The sequence below is a fragment of the Euwallacea similis genome, chromosome 23 (assembly GCF_039881205.1).
Source record: "Euwallacea similis isolate ESF13 chromosome 23, ESF131.1, whole genome shotgun sequence".
NCBI classification, from domain to species: Eukaryota; Metazoa; Arthropoda; class Insecta; order Coleoptera; family Curculionidae; genus Euwallacea; species Euwallacea similis.
In genome coordinates this window covers 700,468-722,781 of record NC_089631.1, presented here as the reverse complement: position 1 = coordinate 722,781, position 22,314 = coordinate 700,468, and the positions used below count along the sequence as shown (strand labels likewise).

At 36.2% G+C, this 22,314-nt stretch overlaps 2 protein-coding genes across 5 annotated transcripts in view; both read right to left on the bottom strand.

The window, feature by feature from the left end:
* The window catches only part of Cngl (Cyclic nucleotide-gated ion channel-like), a 97,953-nt gene that overhangs the window by 7,389 nt on the left and 68,250 nt on the right, over nucleotides 1–22,314 (bottom strand). For 3 of the 4 annotated variants that reach the window (XM_066401802.1, XM_066401803.1, XM_066401804.1), the window contains exons 3-15: nucleotides 19,195–19,409; nucleotides 16,401–16,470; nucleotides 13,077–13,182; nucleotides 12,663–12,829; nucleotides 11,514–11,613; nucleotides 11,313–11,461; nucleotides 11,107–11,259; nucleotides 10,926–11,056; nucleotides 10,720–10,803; nucleotides 7,671–7,824; nucleotides 6,578–6,739; nucleotides 4,288–4,526; nucleotides 5–140 (exon numbers count right to left, since the gene is read on the bottom strand). In XM_066401802.1, the coding sequence (XP_066257899.1) occupies nucleotides 5–140; nucleotides 4,288–4,526; nucleotides 6,578–6,739; nucleotides 7,671–7,824; nucleotides 10,720–10,803; nucleotides 10,926–11,056; nucleotides 11,107–11,259; nucleotides 11,313–11,461; nucleotides 11,514–11,613; nucleotides 12,663–12,829; nucleotides 13,077–13,182; nucleotides 16,401–16,470; nucleotides 19,195–19,409 (1,866 nt within the window). Of the gene's footprint in view, nucleotides 1–4; nucleotides 141–4,287; nucleotides 4,527–6,577; nucleotides 6,740–7,670; nucleotides 7,825–10,719; nucleotides 10,804–10,925; nucleotides 11,057–11,106; nucleotides 11,260–11,312; nucleotides 11,462–11,513; nucleotides 11,614–12,662; nucleotides 12,830–13,076; nucleotides 13,183–16,400; nucleotides 16,471–17,957; nucleotides 18,078–19,194; nucleotides 19,410–22,314 lie in introns of all 4 variants that reach the window. The other variant, XM_066401801.1, reaches the window with a different exon arrangement.
* Vps29 (vacuolar protein sorting 29) overlaps nucleotides 1,294–22,314 on the bottom strand; it is a 101,622-nt gene continuing 80,601 nt past the window's right edge. The window contains exon 5 of the mRNA XM_066401810.1: nucleotides 1,294–1,303. The gene's annotated coding sequence lies outside the window, so the exon portion shown is untranslated. The remainder of the gene's footprint in view (nucleotides 1,304–22,314) is intronic.

Below are 22,314 nucleotides of genomic sequence, written 5' to 3'. Positions count from 1 at the left end.
TTACCTCCATTAATCGTTTTCGTCCTAATGCTTGGAGGATTTCTTGGGCTTCTGGGTAGTCCTTCATGGCTGCTAGAACGTCTTCTCTGGATAGGGAGAAGAGCTCCGAATAGCCTACTGATCGAACATCGGCAGTTCGTCTGGAAATAAAGGGAATGCTACTTTAGATGGAGAGAATATTGAAAATTTTATCCCTCACAGAGTTTGAATAGAGTTAGTGAATAAGTTTTCAAAACATGTTTCTTCTTTTTGGACTGTTCAGATTAGTATAATAATATCAGTGGATGACCATTCACGCCTAGGTACGGTTTCTTCCAAATAAAAAAAAATTATTTTTTTATTTTTGAGTGAGTTAAAGTGAAATTCCTGGAAATTCAACCAGAATTTCATAATTTTCCTTGGAAAATTTCAATTGCAGTAGAGTCTCGCAAAGTGAACTAATTAAGAATAGCCGTGTTTATGTTTTCGAAGAGTTCATGTTAGGGAATGAAGGTAGTTTTTAGACACCTAATTTATTAAAATGTTAGGAAAATACGTAATAATGTTTATTTGTTTTTAATTTAACCTAAAACAAATACACAAATGTACATTTCTATATACAGGGTGTCCCGGTTTGTTTTGGACAAATTAATAGGGGAGGTAGACCTCAGCATTTTTAACAAAAAAGTTCATATGAAAATGGCTCCGATCTCGATCGAGTCGGATCTCGGTCGAAGTTACAGGGAGTTAAAATTAAAGAAAAAATTGGTTGTAAATTGGTAAACATATGTTTGACTTACTACAGAAAGATCCTTCAAATTTTATATGCATATTAGGTAATAGGTGCCGCCTAAAACGAGAGTAAATTTCATCCAATTAGCTTTATCCATTACCGTTTTCCCGTATTTGTTGACGAACTGCTTGAAATGCTTTGCGATTAAGGTGTCAACGATTAGCTGATCTCCTTGGATTCTTATTGCCATGGAAAACCAGTATGTCAAATTGGGATGTCAAATAATGAATGTGGTAGAAAAGAAACGTTATTTTGATAGTTAAACTAAGTTCCGAGACAATGGTTGGGAGGTTCTCATGCATCCTCCATATAGTCCGGACATAGCACCAAGCGATTACCATCTATGTAGGTCGTTATAAAATTTCCTTATGGGTGTAAAACTGATTTCAAGAGAAGCCTGTGAAAATTATCTGTCCCAGTTTCTTGCCAGTAGGAATAAACACTTTTATGAAAGAGGAATTATGAAACTACCTTCAAAATGACAGTAAATAGTCGAACAAAACGGTGCATATTTAACATAAATCCGTTAATCTTAACCATAATAAATAAAGGTTTAAATAAAACATAAAAACATGGTTAACTTTTCTTCACATCTAGTATGAGCTTCTTGACGTCTGCAGATCTGACTGAATTTATAAATTTAGAATTATAATTTAGACCAAAAATTAAGACAGACAAAATTTAGGTAATATATGGGAGAAGTTGAAAAAATATAAAAATTCACCAGTGGCACACGAGTAAATTTTTTTAAAGGATTTTATGAACCAAGACCTCAGAAAATACAATACCCTGTATAGTAATTGCAGGAAATTTATTCTTGTTTTAGGCAGCACATATTACCTAATATGCATATAAAATTTGAAGGATCTATTTGTAGTAAGTCAGGCAAAATAAAATAAAAATCTATTTTTTCTTAAATTTGAATTCCCTGTAACTCCGATTGAAGTCGGACTGATTTTCATATGAAATTTTTCGCTTAAAATGCTGAGGTCTATCTCCTATATCAATTTGTTCGAAGGAAACTGAGACACCCTGTACATATATACAGGATGTTATTATATTTATGTTTTAAATTTTTGGAATGGGAAAAATTAGGGGAATCAGAATAGTAAAAAATATTCAATGTGTCCCATTAAAAAAATATAAGTTTGGTCCATATCTCGAAAACTATGAATTATAAATAAAGTCTGAGTGCGCCGCTGGATTCTACATAAAAATCTCTATCTGACATCGTTTTTACATCATTAGTTTCACTAAAAAGTGATATGGATTCGCGAAAACCGCATCTCTTTATCTTTGCTAAGAGCCGAGAAATCCCACGATTACAACGAAAATGGGACACCCTGTATAGCAAAAAGAACGCCCACTAGCTTTGTACGAAAAAGTCTAATAAACTTGTCTGTCAGCAAGTTTACTGCAGTGAAAGTATATTGGCCTTTTCTCGCATGTCTTGTAAGCATTGTATGCCATCATATTCTAAATTGTTTTGTTCAACCCATGTCAGAGCCTTATTAAAAATACCTATTGCTTCTTTATGAGTCACTTTATTTAGAATATGACAATCATCTGCTGCTATGCTTTGATCATCATTAGTATTGTCTGAAATTTCTTCTTCTTCACTGCAGTTGTCCTTATTCCACTGCTTTATATCATGAAGTTGATAGTTTCGGTTTTCATCAATTTCAGTTAATAAATTAATATTGGTTGCCAAAATCTCATTAACACTTAAAAATTCCCCAAGAAGGGTTGTTAGAGGTACGTCATCATCAGGATCCTCGTCAACAAAATCTATAAGAATGTTTTTCCAACAATTCTTGATTATTGCTGAATCAAATTTATTCCAAGCTCTATTTAAGTTTGAAATGGCACCCTTTAAATTGTATTCCTTCAACAGCTCATTTAGCTCGTTGCTTTGGTTGGTTGCCACCATCGCTAGTAGACCGGATCGGTGGTGTAATTTAGTAAGTCTTATTACATTCTGGTCCATCGGCTGAATCAAAGCTGTGACATTGGGAGGAATAAACACTGCAGTGATAACACCATCATCCGATATTAGTTCATTTTCTGGAGGATGATTAAGGGCATTATCCAAGTAGAGCTTTATCGGGAAGACATATTTCAATAAGGAATTTTCTTACCTAAAAAATGAATGCTTTAACACTTTGCCTTTTATATGTTCGTACACCAACTCTTCTCAGTAACAAAAGACTCATGAAATCATTCCTTAAAGATGTATGTCATCCACGCAGACTTGGAATGTCTGTAATGAACCGGGAGATAAACATTTTTAAAACACCTTGATTTCTTAGATTTCCTTATGACCAAGGATTTTAATTTGTGTAGTCCTGGGTCATTGGTGCAGGCTAAAAAAGTTATTCTTTCTTTTGCAGTTTTCCTTCCTGGAGCAGTTTCTTTGGTTGCTGATGACATAAGTTTTTCTTGGCAGAAGTTTCCAGTAAAGACCGGTTTCGTCTGCATTGTATACCTGATTTTCATTTGAATCATATTGTTTTAGTTTACTAGCAAGTTCTTGTAGAAACAGAGAAACCAATTCAGGTTGGGAAGATAATTTCTCGCCATATATCGATCAAAATCGAATGCCAAATCTTTTCTTAAATTTGTGTAGTCACCCTGAACTAGCGCTGAATGCAGAATTATTTTCCTTTAATTTTTCATGAAAAAATTTAGCTTTTTCCTTCAAAATCACACCACTTATTGGAACATATTTTCTCTTTGTTTTAAAAACCATTTGTGCAATGCTGTTTCCATTTTAGGAAATTCCAAACTTCTAAGGGATTTACGCTTTCCTGGATCAGAAAACGTATTAGCGACGGTTGATTTTATTTTTTCTTTCTTGTTTTTAAAGAACACACACTGGATTTTGCAATTCCATACTTTTTTGCCAAAAATCACTTGAAATCCTTTTTCTAAATCTGATATCAGCTCTGCCTTTTGTTTTAAACTAAGATAATTTGGTTTTTTTGCCATGGCGTATTTAAAAACGTATTTTGAAAGGGTGCGTGTGCGTATCTGTTGGAGTGTCGACTAAGACTAATCTGTAACGTACGCACTTGGGAAATTAAGGCTATTAAAAAAGCTAGAATTTTCGCAAAGTTCACGTTTCAGAATATGTAGAGGTACCAAACCAAACGTTCATGATTGTGGATGTTCTCGTTAAGGAATGTTTACGCTATAGAGGCTTTACTGTATTTGCAATGGTTAACCGAAAAAGACCTTATGGCAGCAGTCTTTAACACTAAAACTCTTTACGGATTCGAAATTAGGACCATGAAAACCTGCTTCTTAGTGAAGAAGACGTGGAACATAATCCCCTAGATGCGTTTTTTCTCCTTCCTTACCTCCTATTTTTTTACCGATAAATACCGGAAAAAGCAAATTTGAGAAACCTTCGGGTTGATTTAATTCCTTTCAAGTACCGATTCTTTGTTGCCGGGGAACAAATAAAAAGCTATAAACCAAAAAAAGCGGAAACTCTAAAAAGCTCTTTCACTTACTTATTCAAGCCGTCCAAATTAAGGATCCCAATTTCGCCGAAAAAATCGCCGGCTTTCATCGTGGTGAGCACCTTTCCCGTTTCGCTTATTACTTCTAAAATCCCGTCCGCTATAATAAACATTTCACGAGCCACTTCTCCTTTCCTGCATATGGAATCGCCGGGAGTGAAAATGTACGCCTTCATTTTTAGCACCAAATCTCGCAGGAACTCTGGCTGGCATTCTTGGAATATGGTTACCTGGATAAAAGGGAAATACCACATTTAATTTTTAACATGCCGGAAAGTAATAGAGGAAGGAAGTACCTATGTAAAATAGATCGATAAATAAGCGGATGAATGGTAGTAGGTCTCGGTATCCTTCGATTTTTGATATACAGGGTGTTTCTGAATAGATGGTGAAAATTTTAATGGGCGAATCCTGAGTCAAATTGAAGACGAAAAGTTTATATAAAGACATGTTCAAAAATGCTTCGTCTTCGATCTATAGGGTGTTAAAAAGCACTTTTTGTTTCGTTTTTTTAAATTGTTTTTTTAATTTATCGAAATTTGCTGAAAATTTGTACATATGTTACGCCGAATGTTTCCTACAAACGGAAATTTTCAGACTTTGAGTTTGTATACGGGGTGATATGGATTGATTGATCTTGAACTTACATTTATCACATTTTTTTTATGTTAATATTTTACAAATCATGGGCAAGTTAATAGACACAACATGCATTACTGGGCTGTTGAACATTCCTATTAGTTGTCAGAGGTGGAAAAACAGCATATATGGACTGTAAATGTTTGGTGTAGCGTTGTGGGTGAATATTTAATTGGATTTTTTTTATCGATGGAAATCTTAATGCTGCAAAGTATTTCGATTTTTTATCAAATGATTGCCAATACTTCTGAAAGAAATAAATCTAAATCCACGAATAACCATGTGGTATCAATATGACAGGTGTCCAGCCCATTATGCAATAGTTGTTTGGGAAAAATTGGATGAAATGATTCTCTAAAAGTTCATTGGTTGTGGTGGTAAAGTTAACTGGCCAGCACGTTCAGCAGACTTAACATCTCCAGAATTCTTTCTTTGGGAATGCTTAAAAGAAATTGCCTATGCTGAAGTTCTAACAACTGTTGAAAACATGAAAGAAAGAATAAAAGTAGCTTGCCGTAACATTAATCCAAAAACGTTTTTCAATATCCAACAATTATTTAAAATGAGAATCGCTAAATTCATTGAAGTAGAAGGATATTATTTTGAACATTTATTTGATTAAATTGTTTAAAAATTATTATTATTTTTTAAATTATTTCTGTTGGATGCACTGATACAAGCATTTTTCGTTGAAAGAGAAATTCTTTAAAAATGTCAATTTACTCCAAAGCTATTAATTGAATAAAATAATGTTTCAAATAAGAACGTGTTTGTTTTGAACAGTAAATCAGAATTTGTTAAAAAAATTTGGGATTTTCATTTAGAAAAACAAAGTTGACCGTGATTAGACCTTAAAGGTGACCTTGTATGGAAACAGTGATTATGCCAAAAGTTTTCCCCCTTCATATAACTCCTTTATTATTTGATTTTTTTTCCAAAATTAATAACTTCAGAAATATTTACTTGATACACTTAAAAAACTTACATTATATAAATAGAAATACGAAATCTCAAAAATTTAATTCAAGGTATACGTGAGAAAAATGCAAAGTATGAGAAAAAATGGGAAACTTTGCTACTCTGTATGGTGTGGTGGGTTTTTGGCCATAGCGAAAATTATGCGTTTTTGACCATAGGTCTACTCGTATTACCATTTTTAAAAATTATTTTATAAAGTACTCTCGCTCGCTGAAATATCTCCATGGTGATATGTCACGTGCTGTATTTTGGGTCCCAAAAATTGTAAACCCTCAACGAGTTTAACTGAAATATTGTACAAAAGTTTCCAAAAATAACCCCTCCGAGAAGTTTTTAACTTCCTCGACAAGTTTTCGCTTCGGTGGTTTTATATCTGTTTCCGCTTCCGCTTTTACATTAGGAACTCTCATTATATTTTATGAAACAGGCCATTTTAAGGTCGACTTTCACCTCGGATGTTATGCATATTTCCTTGTAATTAGATGATTTCTCTAGGTGTGAAGGTCGAACTTGAAATCAGCAGAATTTGTTAACAAAATGGTCAATGAAGGACTTTATTTCGCCTTTAGATTTTTTAATCCAGATTCGTTAGTCTGGCTCCATACATATCCTTCAACACCTTACCTTCATTTGAGACACACTGTACATTAACATTGACCCTTACTTTCTTGAGCACACTTAAATTGACATGGAGTGCTAATTCCGTTTTCAGCTTGTCTGGTAGTAGGCCTAAGGCTGTGTTGATGTCGCCACCTCCTTGTATCCGCCCCCTTGACCAGGAATAGTCGTACCATCGGAGAACTCTTCTCTTCATGCCACCCGGCACCTACAAATTGAATCAACCACTACTTAAAAGATCAAATAAAGAGCTGAATTAATGATTTTGAAAGCTACTTGTCTCTTGAGGATTTGTGTTATTTTATGGTATATATTTTTTAGTCTAAAGCGGTTTAAATCCTCGTGTATATTGGCGAAATGTATATTCACATGAAAACCTGCTTAAGACAGTAAGATCTGTGCTATATTCTAGCTTTCGTCATCGTTTAAGTTCCTATAATAAGCAAAGTGACGGCTATATGGCGGCAGTAAATGGGGGTTTTAACAGTAAAAGCCGCAATTTTTCTTGCTTGTATTCAAAATCGGCTAACTCAACCATCACTTAACCATCTTTCGTTTCCCTTTTAGGCTTGATCCTTTAAGTATCGCTTAAGCTATGCTCAGCTCTTAGCTCACGTGAATCCTCCCAATAATAATAATGTTACCGTCATCAGGGCCGGCCTCAGCAAATCTGGCGTCCTGAGCGCAATTTTTAATCGCCGCCCCCACTTCCCAAAAAAACCCCCGATCAGGAAAGTCCGCCGCCCTTTCTGATCTGCCACCCTGGGCCGTCGCCCACCCTCGCTCCCCATAAGACCGATAATGACTGTCATACATGAAGTTAATCTGAGCTAATATTTGACTTGAGCATAGCTTAAGCCTTACCTGGACGATCGTGCCTTGGCGTTGAAAATCAAATCTATATGAAGCAGTTTAATCTCATCTCACGTAATATGCTGTAAAGATTCCTTTTCGATATCGTCTCGACGAAAAGAAAATATATTGCGAATGTATCCTTCGTGGACCAACTAAGGGGAGCGTTGCGGGAATATAAATGAGATGGATTACACGGAGTAATCCCTTTTATCATTCCAAATTAAAAGTAAGGAGTTTAATTAGGATGGATGGGTGGTTGAGGTAAGACGATCTTCCAGGCTTACTTTGTGATGTCGCATGTAGGTTTTGGCACCATCTAGCAACCTCTCGAACTCCAGTCGATTGGCATTTCGGTTTGTTATCACATTTCCCACCTGGCCGACGATTGTGGCGAAGATGAACACTCCTATTAGGTAGCTAACTATTGTAAAGATATACCTAGAAATAGGGGATATCATTAGTTCAAATAAAAAGCTGATGGAGTTGAGTTGTTGGGGTTGAGTGACACACAGAAAATAAATCGGGCCACTATGCGTTTCTGCGAAATGATTGGAGATAGAAATTTGTTTAACGCTATTTACCCCAATCCATCGTGTGATTCCCTGCATCCCCACACTTTGCCTCCATACATGGTGTTATTTAAGTAAATGGTCAAACTTCAACGAGTGATTTTTCGAGTGATTCTAAGAGGAAAAGTTTATATAAACGTAAGTCTGGTAATGCTTCGTTTTCAAGATTCTGGGTGTCAAACTTAAAAAAAATCGTTACATATTTAAAATAACTCCTAAATAACAAGAAGACGTGAACTAAACGATGTTGAATCTTGGTGACAGTTTTTAATGTAGTACAAAGGGATCTTTTAAGCTAGAGATTATTTGTCTTGTTTTGCTAGTAGCGTGTGCAAGGGTAACGCCGGAAATTTAAGAAAAATCAAACAAAAAAAATGCTTCATTAAAACTACATTTAAATAAATGGTACGCATTTTTCTAGTAAAAAAACATTTAACAATAAGTGACATAAATCTTATAATAGTTGCGGCAAAATGGCCTTCCACTTCAATGCAAGTATTAACTTGTCTTTTAACATCGATTAGCGAACACGTTAAAATATTCCCCGCATACATATATCTTATCTAATTACATGAATCCCGTATCCATTGGATCAATTTTTCTTGAGCGTTTACCGAAGAATCATAAACGAAGGACTCTACATACCTCCAAAGGAAAAAATCTAACGGATTTAAATCCGGTGACATGGGTGGCCATGACTGTATTTTATGCAAAAAAATATAAAAATGTTTAAAAAGTCAGTGGTGCATAAATAACAATAATAACCATAAATAACACTGCTAAGTATTTTGAAAACGAAACAGTACCAAACCCTTTACATGAACTTTTCGTATTAGAATAACTCTATGAATCACTTTATGAAGTTTGGCCACGTACTTAAATAATACCCTGTATAACATAGCGGATACTGGTTAAATATACAGGGTCATTCAACGAAAACTTGACCTCCTCCCTTAATCTTGAAAAATAAGGACTTTTCAGTAAATTCCTAAAATACGTGAAAATACTTTTTGAGAGGGATGAATTCTTATGTAAAAATTTAACCTCCAAACATTACCCTTATGCGTGCCACAGCAATTACTTCAAAAATTTCAAATGGCACGAGGGGTCATGTGACACCTCAAATTCTATATCCTTAAAAATTATATTCAATGGTGTAATGCAATTTAAAATCTATTGATTGATTTTTGAATAAAATAGCTATAAATTTTGTAAAAAATGTAATAAAAAGTCGGATAAATACTAAACAATGAAAAAAACTTATTTATTGATAAGGAATTGATTTGCTTTCGATTTTGTGCTCAAAAACAGTCTTTGGTTATTATTAGTTTTTTTTTTGTTTCATTTTTTTAAATCAAAGACTGTTTGTGAACACAAAATCGAAAACAAAACAATTTCCTATCAATAATGAAGTTTTTTCATTGTTTACGCAATATTTAACTGAGTTTGTATTTCATTTTTTGCGAAATTTATAATTGTTTTTCTCAAAAACTAATCAACAAATTTTGAATCGTATTACACCATTGAATATAGTTTTGAAAGACCTTTACGTTAAGGTCTCGCATGATCCCTCGTGCTATTTAAAAATTTTCAGAGGGTTGCTGGGACGCATATAAGGGTGAAATTTGGGGTTTAAATTTTATATAAAAATTCGTCTTCTTCATAAATCGTTTTTACGTATTTTGGAAATTTTCCGAAGTCTTTATTTTTCAAGATTAAAGGGGGATTAAGTTTTTTTGGATGACTCTATGTATATGAACTGTATGCATATTACAAAATATGGAGAAAGAATTTGTCGAAAAAGTGTTTGAGATTATTTACCATGATTTTGTGCGATATATTACGGTATCCGTTCGCTTATATCCTAAAAATATAATTTCTAATCGATAGTTGAAACCCACTTTGGAGGCATTCATAAACTATCATTTGGAGCTATACATTAAACTTTACTCGCATGTACATATCTCCCTCTTATGAAAAATTTATTATAGACATATGAAAGGGCAATTCAAAGCAGAAGAATTGGTTATGCCATGAAAGCTAGGCGAAATATCTACCTTTAGTAGTGACAAAATTACAGACTTTCAAGTGATATTCTTGCACTGTAAGTTTTAGCTGTGAGCACTGAAGGTGGTTAAAATTAATGAGATAGAATAAAAAGGAAAATAAAGAGCGGTTTGGAGTGTTGTGGATGGTATTTTCTAACTAGACATTGAGTGGGAAACAGAGTCAATTCGATAACGGATTTCAACAAGCTTTGCTTTCCCCATTTGAGGAACTTAACGTCCTCAATAATATCGCAAGCCAAATAAATTATCTGCAAACCAACTGTAATACAAACATTGCATATGACAGAAAATATTTGTCCCCCCCAAAAATTGCCATACCTGTATAATAGGTAAATAAACTTTCAGAGAGTCTCCATTTCGACTTAATTCTGTTTTAGGTTTTGATGGCAGACAGAAACATTGAACAGTTAAGCACAAACTCATAGCCAAAAACTTGCAAATCTACACAAGACCCACCGCTAAACGTTCACACTACACACGAAACGGGAAACTTGGCAGCGGCAGGGCCTCAGTCTGTCCAGCAAAACGAAAACAGTGCTTAATATTCGATAAATAAATAAATAAACGGAAAAAAAATGTATTTGTGAGTCTTAGTGCGTGGTGATTCAAGAGAGTGGCGAGCCCTCAGTCCTGCCGCTGCCAGTACCGTGTTAACGAGGGGTGCAAATTTGAGGAAAAAATGCGGTGTTGTTTACCCGTTACTGGTGTTGAACTGCAGCAGACGAGATTTTACCCCTCTGCGCGGCAGCGACCGAGGGCCGTCCACTGAATCCGTCTTTCTAATCAGAAATCACTCCATAGAGCTATTTGAGACAAATTATAAAATTCTCGTCCCTCATCGCTTTGAATTTTCAACCAAGAGGAAACATTTCTAATTGGTTTTTAACTATGTAGGACTTACTCTGCATTTGTTTCAGGCGTAGGCAAGTCTCCTATTGTAGTTAAGGTTAGAGTTGACCAGTACAACGAGCCCAAATATTTCCTGGTTAACGTTGCGTAGTCCCCAGGCCGGTACGGGTACACCCAATCGCCCTAGGAAGAACCATTATCATTACCTTACGAAATTAAAGGGTTTTGCTTACCTGGAAACCTTCCGCTTCTGATAATAAAAAATAAAAACAACCGAACCAATGAGCAAGGATTAGGAGAATGTGGATGAGGTTGACCACCCTCCATAAATTCGGCCATATCGTTCGAGACTCTACCATATAATAATAGTTGACAGCCCTGTATACCTGAAATTTTATTTGCGTTCAATTTTCCAATTAACTGATTTTTTTTTAATTACTTTTAAAAATCTAGGACACCTCAGCAACGGGTTTGGGCCAAACCTGAGTTGAAGTAAGTCTACCGGACACAGCGCAGTCAGGTCCAGTAAAAAGGCACGTGAACGAAGGTAATGACAGGCTAATTTTTTAGAATCATATACCATTAGACCTGGAATGATTCCCTCGTAATCAAACTCGTAGTCAGTACTAAAAATATTTACCTTGTTCTAAATATCCAGTCCTAAACTGTACAGCCAAATCTATTAAAAAAGCCAAGTCACTTATAGAATCACAGGTGAGCCAAAAAGTGGAGATCATTTCCTGGAAATTGCAATTAACTCTCAAGGATATGGGATATTAAACAAGTTTGAGATATTAGCTTTTGACTTTAACTACCGTTGAAATTTAGTACGATGTATTGAGCTTTATTATGCTGCTAAGTGTGGTGATGTGTTCAAATTCCTAGAAGCCCTGCACTTATTGTTCTATTTTAAGCAGTACAATTTATTTACTGTAGTCATAGTCATGAATAAAATATTATGGATGCAACTCTTGTGAATTCCAAATTCGATCGATAAGCAATGTAACGTGCCAATAGACATTTTGGAAGTGAAATAAAATTATTGTTTTCGCACGCTAATCCATTAAGTAAACCACCGAAATTAATCACTAAATACTTTTTCGTTTCAAATTGTACACATTTAGCATGTTTTTTGTGAACTTTTTTTTTATTAGTTTAGCCCATAGCCGTTTCATCAGACTTGATGCTGCTAAAGCTACAATATTACCAAATGAAGGACGTTCAATCATATTAAGACAAAAACACTAGAAGTATGTATATCTATATCAATTGTAAATCAGATGAACCATTTTTTACACTAATTTGTCAAGAAGCAACGTTCATTCAGCTTCCATTCTTCAAGGCACTCGTATTCAACATTTTGTCAAGAAATGAACAAGTTCCATGATTTGCACTAAAATGATATTATCAACAAAGTCATAACTCATATGTAATTGAACTAGTCCGCTTCTCGCTGACCCCTAAATTCTCGTTTCTAATTGTCAACCGAAACTCATTTTGAAGTTCCTTCGATACTCCCGATTAGGGGTTCGGAATTGTGCTCTTTAAGGTTTGCCGGTGGAGTTCTGGATTTCGGAAATTCCTCTTAAAGTGTTTATTGTTTATTGCAATTTCATATCCGCTTGCCAGTGCTTTCCATCCAAACTTAGTGAACATTTCTTGGGCTATAGAGAGAAACCTGAGGAAATCGATAGTCGCATCTCGTTTTCTTGGAAACTAGCAATTTTTCATCTAACTTTTATGAGTAATTTTGATGGCTTGAGAAAGGCTCGGTAATTTTAACACTTACCTGTAGTTCAGGAAAGCTCTGTCTAACAATTAATGTCCACATATTGTATAACACACAAATCGTTAATATAAACAACCAATAAAAATAAAAGTTCGAATCTGGGTTCACTACAGTTCGTGGTTGACGCAATCGCTTTCTTCTTCTACGTGGAGCTGATCTATTGTCACCTGAAAACCAAATTCTGGCATTTGAATTTTGAAGTGTCTGGAAAAATTACAGTTTTTCGTCGGTGTTAAAACCTAAAAAAAAATTATTCTCAGATCTCTTAACTGCTCTGAGTGCCCGCTAGACCCTTTTGATTTGATGAATTTGAAGTTTTTTAGTTTGATGTTGAAATGGTCAAATTGAATTAATTGTAGGAACTTTTGAGATTTCATATAAACTCCAAATTCCTACTTTACAGCAAAAAACTACCTGCACAACCTTCGCTGCCAGTATCTTCCACTGTTTCCTGAGCTTCCGGTATCTGCCTGCTGGAGAATCGCTTCAGAAACGAGTCCTCTCTTTTCAGCGGAGGTTTCTGAAAAAAATGTAATTGTTAAAATTTGTCCATGAAGAATGAGCAATTATGAAACTGTAGCGTTTTGATCTATTCTATTCCAAATGCGAATAAAAGAGCCTTTTATTCGGCCAGGCAATAGAAATCCTGAAAGTCGAGCTGTACGTGACATAAAGGGCACTTTTGGAAAACGGCCCTGTTGGTGGGGAATCCAAAATGTGGATTTACGTGGACATGCAGGAAGTGGATCCATTATTGAGTTTCTGAATACATTTGGAAATTAAAAAATCCATTAGAAATTGATGAAGTGTGTAGGCGGAAAGAAAACCTCAATGCAACTTTATGTCTGTATGAAATGAAATGGCCCGCAGTCAGCAAAATTCAGTCCATAGGAGTAATTTAATCAACCATGGCAATTAATTAATTCAGTAGCGTATTTGCGAAAACAACGGTGTTTCCTTAATTAGAAATCAACGTTTAAAGTTCTAAACTTTACATGGGAGGTACACGCCAACCATGCTATTTTCCTTAATGGTAGTAATTGCAGTTATCCGAGTATAGAGAATTAATGCAGAATAAATTTGACAGATCCCACAATTGCCCTAATAAGTGTTGCTAATCCCGAGAATAGGAAATGCATTTAGAAACCCTGAAACACTACAGATTATAAGTACGTTTTAGATTATTTGTTGTGTGTAATTCGTGGATCCAATCCATATGCCACCTTTGGCTCCACGGGCCCTTAATAGATTTTCTAGCATCAATATTAGCTAATTTGCGAAAGGAATGTAAGCGAATTTATAGCTGAAGATAATTTCCCTGAGATATGTCAGTAGTTAAGCAATTCGCGGTTGCCGCGGAAATATTTTCACCATCTTCAGCAGAATGGCGTTCGGCGACGATTTATGGCGTATAAATTTCAGGTTTAATGGGAAATACCTTTCGGGAGATCCCATCATTTCGTGCTAAAGGAAATTTGTTAAAACTGAATGAAAATAATGAAATTATACTTGCATTCGGGTGAAAGATATACAGGGTGGCTCAACGAAAACTTTGCATCACGATTTTCGTTATTTAAAATTAAGTTGTGTAAAAAAATACTCTCTGATGCGTCGATTTTTGTTTGCAAGAGGACAATTTTTTATTGTATTTTCAGCCCTTGAACTTCAACTCCTGAACAAGGGTGACAGTTACCCCCAAAATTTTTAATGGAAAGAGGTGTCGAGTGATATCTCATTTTAAAGGCACCCTGATTATAATCTTCAAGTTTGAAGCCGCTGCCATCATCCTCGCTGATATGACAGCTTGTCAAAGTGTGTGGGAAACAAAGCTTATAGTTAATACTACTAGTTAATTTATCACAATAAGAGCTGCTGACTTCAAAATGAGGGTACGAACACCTTTAAAAGTGATATACTGCTGAATCGTTCTGCCGGAGGTGGGTTTTACCCCTCAATTTAAAATGATGCGCTTCTTCATTTGTAATTTTTTTCTTAAAAAAGGTAGATAACTGGAAAAAAGTATTCACATTGCTTTTATGATCAATTTTTTAAATGCTCGAAATGACCGTGCATCTCCATGCAATAAAATAAATTTTGTTCAAAGCGCGGTCTTACGTTACGCAACATTTCGGATGTAATTTGGTGGAATTCATGAATTATGCGATTAAGGGTAAAATTCACCTTAGCAAAAACGATTCAGTGATGTCTCACTTTTAACGGTCTTCCTACCCTCATTTTGAAGTCTGCAGCTCTTATTGTGATAAATTACTTATAAACTAAAAGCTTTTTTCCCCACAGACTTGGAAAAGCAATCCTATCAACGGGCATGATGGCAGTGGCTTCAAACTTGGAGGTTATAATCAGGGTATCACTACCTTTAAAATGAGGTGTCTCTCGATACCCCTTCCCTTTAGAAATTTTAAGTGTAACTGTCACCCCTGTTCCGGTGTTGAAGTGAAGGGTTGAAAATACAAAAATGTCCTTCTCGAATAAAAAATCGACAAGTCCGAGTGGTTTTACACATTTTCATTACAAATATTGAAAATCGAGGTGCAAAGTTTCGGTTGAGCTACACTGTATGAAAACGGTAAAATATTAAGCTTAGAGATTGCAGGTAGTGCTAATGCGATTCGACGAATGAAAAGAGGAGCTTATGGATTTTCTTCACTCCTAGCTCTAATTTATAAATGGCATTACATAGGTAGGTAAAGTGCGAGCGTCCAAATGAAAAAATCTAAGAAATTAACAGCTTCTAGATGAAGAGGTGTTTCAAATCTGATATGCTGTAGTTACAACAAAAAAAGATTTAGGGCTTAAAAAATCAGATTCAAACCAAAACTACCATATACTGTCCTTTAGCAAGTTCGCAAAGGAGATTACCAGTAGAGACCAACATGGAAGTCATTCCCGGAAAATAGTTTGAGGAGGAGTTGTCATTAATGCACAATAAAGCTCAATAACTTGAAACGGAAAGCAATCGATCGTGCTTTATTTAATCAGAAAGCTATCAAATACACAATGCCACACAGCTTATGAGCTGCAATAAATGACACTCATTAGAGATCATGTCCTCCGATTTGTGGATGACGAAAAAATAGCCTACCTATATGTGATTCTTACTTGTTAAAAATCTTAGGTCGCCATTGCTTTTCAGCCAGATGCTTTTCGATGTGTATCAACTTTTACTAGGAACATGCTGCGTTTCTAGTGATCAACACTCACTAAGTCAAGCTATTTTAGCATTTATATTTAAACAGAGTTTCAAAATTGATTGGAAACTGATCTCTCTGAAGGCACGTGTAACTTGTTAAAGCCACACTAATAAATCAATGAGTACGCAACACAACGCAAGTTTAATTAATATTATACAACCTCGTTATGTGAAATTAATGTGATTAATCAACAAGCATGTTTGAGTCTGATGGTCAACAATAAAGAAGCGTTTTAAGCTTTCAAAAAAAATCTTTAGAGATTTCCGTTTCGAATGCATTTTTAAATTATAAATGCCGTACAAACTGTGTAAAGTTTCTCAAAAATACGAAAATGCACAGACCTCGCTTTCTGAAACTTTTCCCATTAGAGTTTCCTCCGAATGTTATCTGCAGCAAACATGTAGTTGAAGGAGCAAAAATAAAACTTATTCCGTTCTTTATTTCTTTGGCGATTTATGTTTGTCTGACACGAATGTATTTCAATTCCCTTTTTTTTTCGATAACATTTCAGTAAAAGATTGCTCACCTTAGCTGATATTGCCGAAGATATTTGTACGGTGGTGCGAAGCTTCATCCATCTTTGATTTGACTTCGTTCTGTAAATAGAAAAGTATGGTCAGAATATTTCAAGCAAGACGCAAAATACCACAATGCAAGAGTTATTATACCACACGACGTACTCCACACAAACATGTCTATCTAGGAACATCGAAGAGGTCACTTCAAAAGTTAGTACAACCAAATACCTAATAATCAAGAGCATTGGTGTAAAAGAACTGCTGGCAAGTTACTACGAGTAGGAAACTGTACATTCTAATAGTTACGATTTTAAGAAAATCCACACCATTTTTGGGATTAAATAAAGGTTGTAGTCGAAACTTACGAGTGGAACTGTCCCCAAAAACAAATAGTTTCAGATCTTGCAGATTAGGTGGCCAAAGTAAATTCTTATAGTTTCTAGTCACTTTTCAACTAAATTTAAGGCCTTCATATAACCAAGCATAAAATACTAAAAATGCAGAAATAGTTTTCTCTTAGAAGTGCAAAAATGGGCCATTAGGGCTCATCTGGCAGTGATAAATTCCCAGTAATTATTTCAAGAACAATAAGAACTGCTTTTATTATTTTTACGTCCTAAATCGTGTTGTATTTTGCATGTTTGACTTTGAGACTAATAGGCTACGTGTACTATTTACAGGTTTTGTTGATTACAGTGAGACCATTCCGCATACTAATCTAATAACTGTGTTTTTGGTTTTTTTCAGTAGTAGAGATCACAAATCTAAGAAAGACAAACCTGTTTGTTTACCAATGTTTTATTGATAAACTTGAATTTCAGCCAAAAAACATTGGGAAACATCTAAATTCACTAAAGACTCATCTACAATGTTCAACATGCAAAATACAACGCTAGAAACTACTTTGAACTAAATCAGAGTCCCTTAAGGCACTTATCATCTTCCTTTTTCGAATTTTGCCTATAAAGGAAAATTATTGTTAATTATGAAACTTTGTCGCTGATTTCGATTTTCAAAGGAAATTTAAGGTCAAACTACAGCATTAACGTTCCGAACTTTCCAAGTTTTGTAATGCTTTAAGTTATAGTCGAAGCGTGCATTAATATGCAATATTTCACGAGTTTTAATTTTAAACGAGACTAGAATCTAGCTTAAAGTAGTCTATAGCCAAGTGAATGTGAAAGAAGTCTCCTAACATGGTACAACATGAAAAAAACTGCAACCAAAACAACTAACTATGTAAAGTTGGTACCCTTAAGGAGTTGCAGAGATGGCAGACATGGTCAGTATAATGTATTTTTCTAACAAAAAGCTTCATTTGTTATTTAAATCAAAAACGTCGACTAAGCTCGTTGCTAGAAATCATTAACAATAAATTGGTTAGAGAGACAGGCCATCAAAAATCAATGCAGAACAACCAACAAGAAGGAAGAACGACCTCTAAGTTTTAGAAGACAGATTTTTTATACAAAATGGACGAGAACCAGCGTAACTTCCTGGTGCTTCGCCCATAAGAAATGTTAGTAAACACAATACGAGTAGTAAAAGGCAATTATACTAAAAACCTCTTGATTTTGCGCAGCGAATGATAATAGGCCATTACAGCCCTGAGATTTCGCCAGCTCTGAATTCCCGGCTTCGAGCTGCTTCTTTCAGAAGTGGTCTTCTTGTCTTCTGAGTCGATGCTGCTGAAAACATTATTAGTACTATATTCGAGGGGTTTTTGCAGGGGAAAAGTTGCTTCTGAATCTAGAATTAGTAACACATGTGGTTTGTTACTGAGGCATTTAATTCCGTTTCTCAGATCTTTTTAGACTCAGAGAGAATCGTCCAGAATTCAGCAGTTTTCCAGTATTTCTATGTCAGTCTCTGTGATTTTGAAATTAAAAAAGTATTGCCAGTCGACTAAAAACGTTCAACTAAAACCCTCAAATTAGCGACTGCTTCCGGCGATGCTTGAAAACGTAAAACTACTAAAGGAATTACTCCGTTGCAATTCGGACAAACAACATTGAATTGCAAATTAATACTTATTTCCATCCTCGACTATTACAATTATGCCGATATCCCCGAGATTCCACGAATAAAAATCTACATAAATAGAGGCCCATGTAAACCACATTAAAACACTTTTGTATTCTCTAAACCTCTGCAAGTGCTTTAAACAATTCTGTTGCTACACTGGATACTCGAATTCTCATCATGTTTCGTATGCCCTCTGGCTTTTGCAGTTGGAAATTACGTGAGCACCATCGCAATAACTGTTTTTCGTCAATTATGTACCTTTTTTTAAGAAAAGAAATTGAAATTTGCCTCCGTTTTAAGTACAAGAGAAATTTGATATTTTAAATCTTTTAATAACACTTTTCACTGTTTCCACACACCCTCCGTCGCGCTTATTAATAATTTCGCATTCCATTTCTCCCCGCAATTTCAGGCCTGCAGCAAAACAAACACAGAATTTACATAGAACTTCTTTCTTAACTTAATTTTGAGGGTTGATTTGCAATGTCATTGTTTCCCAACGTATCCCGGCCCTTTTTGAGGGAGTCTGATATCTCGACTCCAAAAAGGCCATTTTTCTTAACAATGCGACAATCGCCGAAATTGTTACAACTAACGGGATGGATTTCGTGGATGGGAAGGTGGATTTCTTCACGAAATACTCAGTGGAATATATTAGTCCTTCAAAGTAATAATTATCGTTTATTGCAGAACGTTCCTAAGAGTTCTAAAAGAAATGAGAACCCCTTTCGGCGCACAGCACAGAATCCCAATTCAAAGCTATAGAACCTCTCTTACCTTTGATTAGGACTCTTGCAATCTCCGCTCTCATTAGCATTAGAACTGTCATCCTCTTCTCTACTGGTGTTATGCGATCTGGGGCTGTGCAGAGGTGTATTCCCGTCGTCAGAGCTTCCGTCATCCCCCCCGAGTGCACTGACTATTAGGTGACCCCCATGGGCCCCTTGAACGACCGCTGCTACCTGGGAAGGCCCGATCGCAGGGGGGTCGATCTGAAACGTCGAAGTTTATCTTTAAACAGACGCAGAGGGAGAGTTATTAGCGGTTGGGGTTCATGGGGAGGCAATGAAAGTCTAGTTTGTAAAGGTATTTGCCGAAACTTTGATCGATTCGTCCGAGAGGAACAAAAACTCTTTTTATAATTTAAACGATGAAGATCTTTCGGTTTTCATGAACTTTTTTCGAGGTGTTAAGCAACGCAACGAAGTACGCTTAAAGGTCTCTATAAATCACTTTGACATCGAGTTGAGCTGACGAAAAATAATAGCGTTATTCTAATTACTGAAAGTTCGACAGTCGTGTGAACACAGGTCCCTTGCAAAGCTTCAATATTGAACTTTTTAAATGGATTTCATTCAACTGCCGTAAAATGTGTATGTGCACGTACTAAATGAAAAGGGCTTAAAAACAATTCAAAACTCTTTCTGAAAGTCGTCTAAATCTCCCTCATGATAGAGTGATATCATGTTTTTCATTAAAATGCTCCGGATCGGATTCCGGATTAAGGCAGTGTTTAAAACAAATTGCAGTTTTTGCGGATAACGGCAAAATAAAATGCAAAAGCAGACGAGCTCGGCCCCTTACCATGAAGCAATTAATGGAACAAAAGGCCTAAACTTGACCTTCCGGCACAAAATGTATCTCTCCCCGGGGATCCGTTTAATCAGAGCTCAATCTCGGCACCGATTCAAGACAATCGATTTCTAATTTAAATTATTGCGGTTCCGTATCGGAGTTCCGTCTCGAAACTGTCATTCCTGATCCTTTTCGAGGTGCTCCTCTCCATGCCCGGACACCTCTCCCTCTCTTATCTATCTGGGCCGAATAATACCGGTTTGACACTTCGGGATTAATGGTACACGATTCTGTGTACGGGCCAATCCATTTCGAACGTCAAATACATGTTTAGAGGCGTGCGAATATGTGGAGATTTAACGATGTTCCGATTGATGAATTGAATTTGAATTACCTACTTCTGGCAGTTTGCTTTATGGCGGGAGCACGGGGTTTGCATTTTTTCATACTCGCGAGGTGGCATTGCAAGAAGAGCACGTTGCTCACCTGAAACGCCGCCAGGGAGCAAACACACAGACACAGCTGAAAGATCGCGCAGGTACCATTCTGGTTAAAGGTGAGGAGGAAGAAGTGGTCACCTCTTCTATTCCAACTTTTTTCAGGGCGCCAGCCTTACGGGGGGCGAGGTCGGGCCCCGGCCCAGGCCGGCGAACTTTCCTGGCCGACAGGTTTTCTTGGGAGTAGGAGGGCGGTGATGAAAAATTTGGCCCAGATTTGCTACGACCGGCCCTGACTCGAGGTAAAGCATTCTTCAATGGAATCTTCAGCCGAGTCAAGGTAATTTTCGACGGGATTTTATGCGCTTAATGGAAGACTTTCCAAAAGTTCATTTCCTGGGCGTTTTGGGTTACCGATAAATTGTAAGAACTTACAATACGGGCAAAATTAAACTGACTAATAAGTTTGCTCTAAAGTGAGAGAGTGAGAGGTGAACAGAAAATTTAAAAACATACATGATAGAGTGCCCAGAGGAGAAAGTTTATTATTTTTCATTTTACAAGAAAAATGTATTCTTCATAAAAGTTTTTGCTTGTTCCAAAACGGTTGAATAAATTCTCACCGATTTAATTTTCCTTCCCGTTACAGAGAAGTATCGAAAAATAGGGTTAAATAAAATAGGGAAACAATTTAGTTGAATGTTTTTCAAGTCTCAAAAATTCATTTTCGTTTCCACGAGTTACGTAACCATGTATTATTAAGAGCTTATTCTATTTTATTAATTTTAAGTTGTTTAGCGTAAGTTTGGACCGTACGTTACGCCCATGGCCACCACCATCTGTTTGGTAATATGCCCGGAATGCCTAGAGTTTAGCGCCTATCATCCGCAGATGGGGGTTGGTTTATGTACCGGATTTCTAACAATTTCCATTGTCGGATGTAGAATTTACGTATAATTCACGTTCCCTTAAGCCAACATAACTGTAACGATCCTATGAAGAAGCCATTGGATATTCATCTAGGCGCTACGTTTTGACGCGATGGTTAGCCTAGAAGCCTCTGTTGGCCTCCTTGGTGGGGTACGTCTATGAGTGTTCACCCTCAGGTTCAGTACTTAAGGATGGTGCGAAACTGACGAAAAGCTCTATTTTTCTCATCTTTTTCACTGATCGCTCACGTTATTTCGAATTAATCTAAATCATCGAAAAATCTAAATTTTGTCAAGGGAACTTAGCTGGATCACCTGTACTGTATACCATAGTAGCTCGATACCGGCTTTGTCATAATCTTACTAGTGTGTCTTGACATTGTTATCTCATCAATTATTAATGTTATCAAGAGACCTTTATGATCGTCAGAAAGGGTTGTTGGTTATTTTTGTACGAGACAATGCCTATGAAAGTGCGAACTCAGGATGGTCCAAACGTGATTATCCAGTGCATCATTATCTTCGCGGTCACTTTGCCGAAGCCCACACTTTGACCTATGGAAGGATTATCAGACGCTTCGGTCCTATGAGTCAAAACAAATCACGAACGCTTAAGCGCTTCAAACCAGATCACTCACGGCCAAACATTTGGCCCTTCCATTCGGATGAAACATGTGTTTTGTCCTGGGGCCATTTACGTTATCCTACGGTCGTCTATTTTTCATCCCATCTTTTGTCTCATTGACATACAGGGTGTCTCAACTACAATTTGCACCCCATGAAATCTCCGGCTTCGTCCAAATGTGGGGAACATGCTAAAACATGTCAATTTTAATTTGAGGGAGGACCAAATTTTATCTTGGTTTCGAAGTAATTTCTGCATCCCTCTAGTACTTACAGACACACCTTCAAAAATTTTAAATGGTAAGAGGGGCCGAATGATACATCATTTTGAA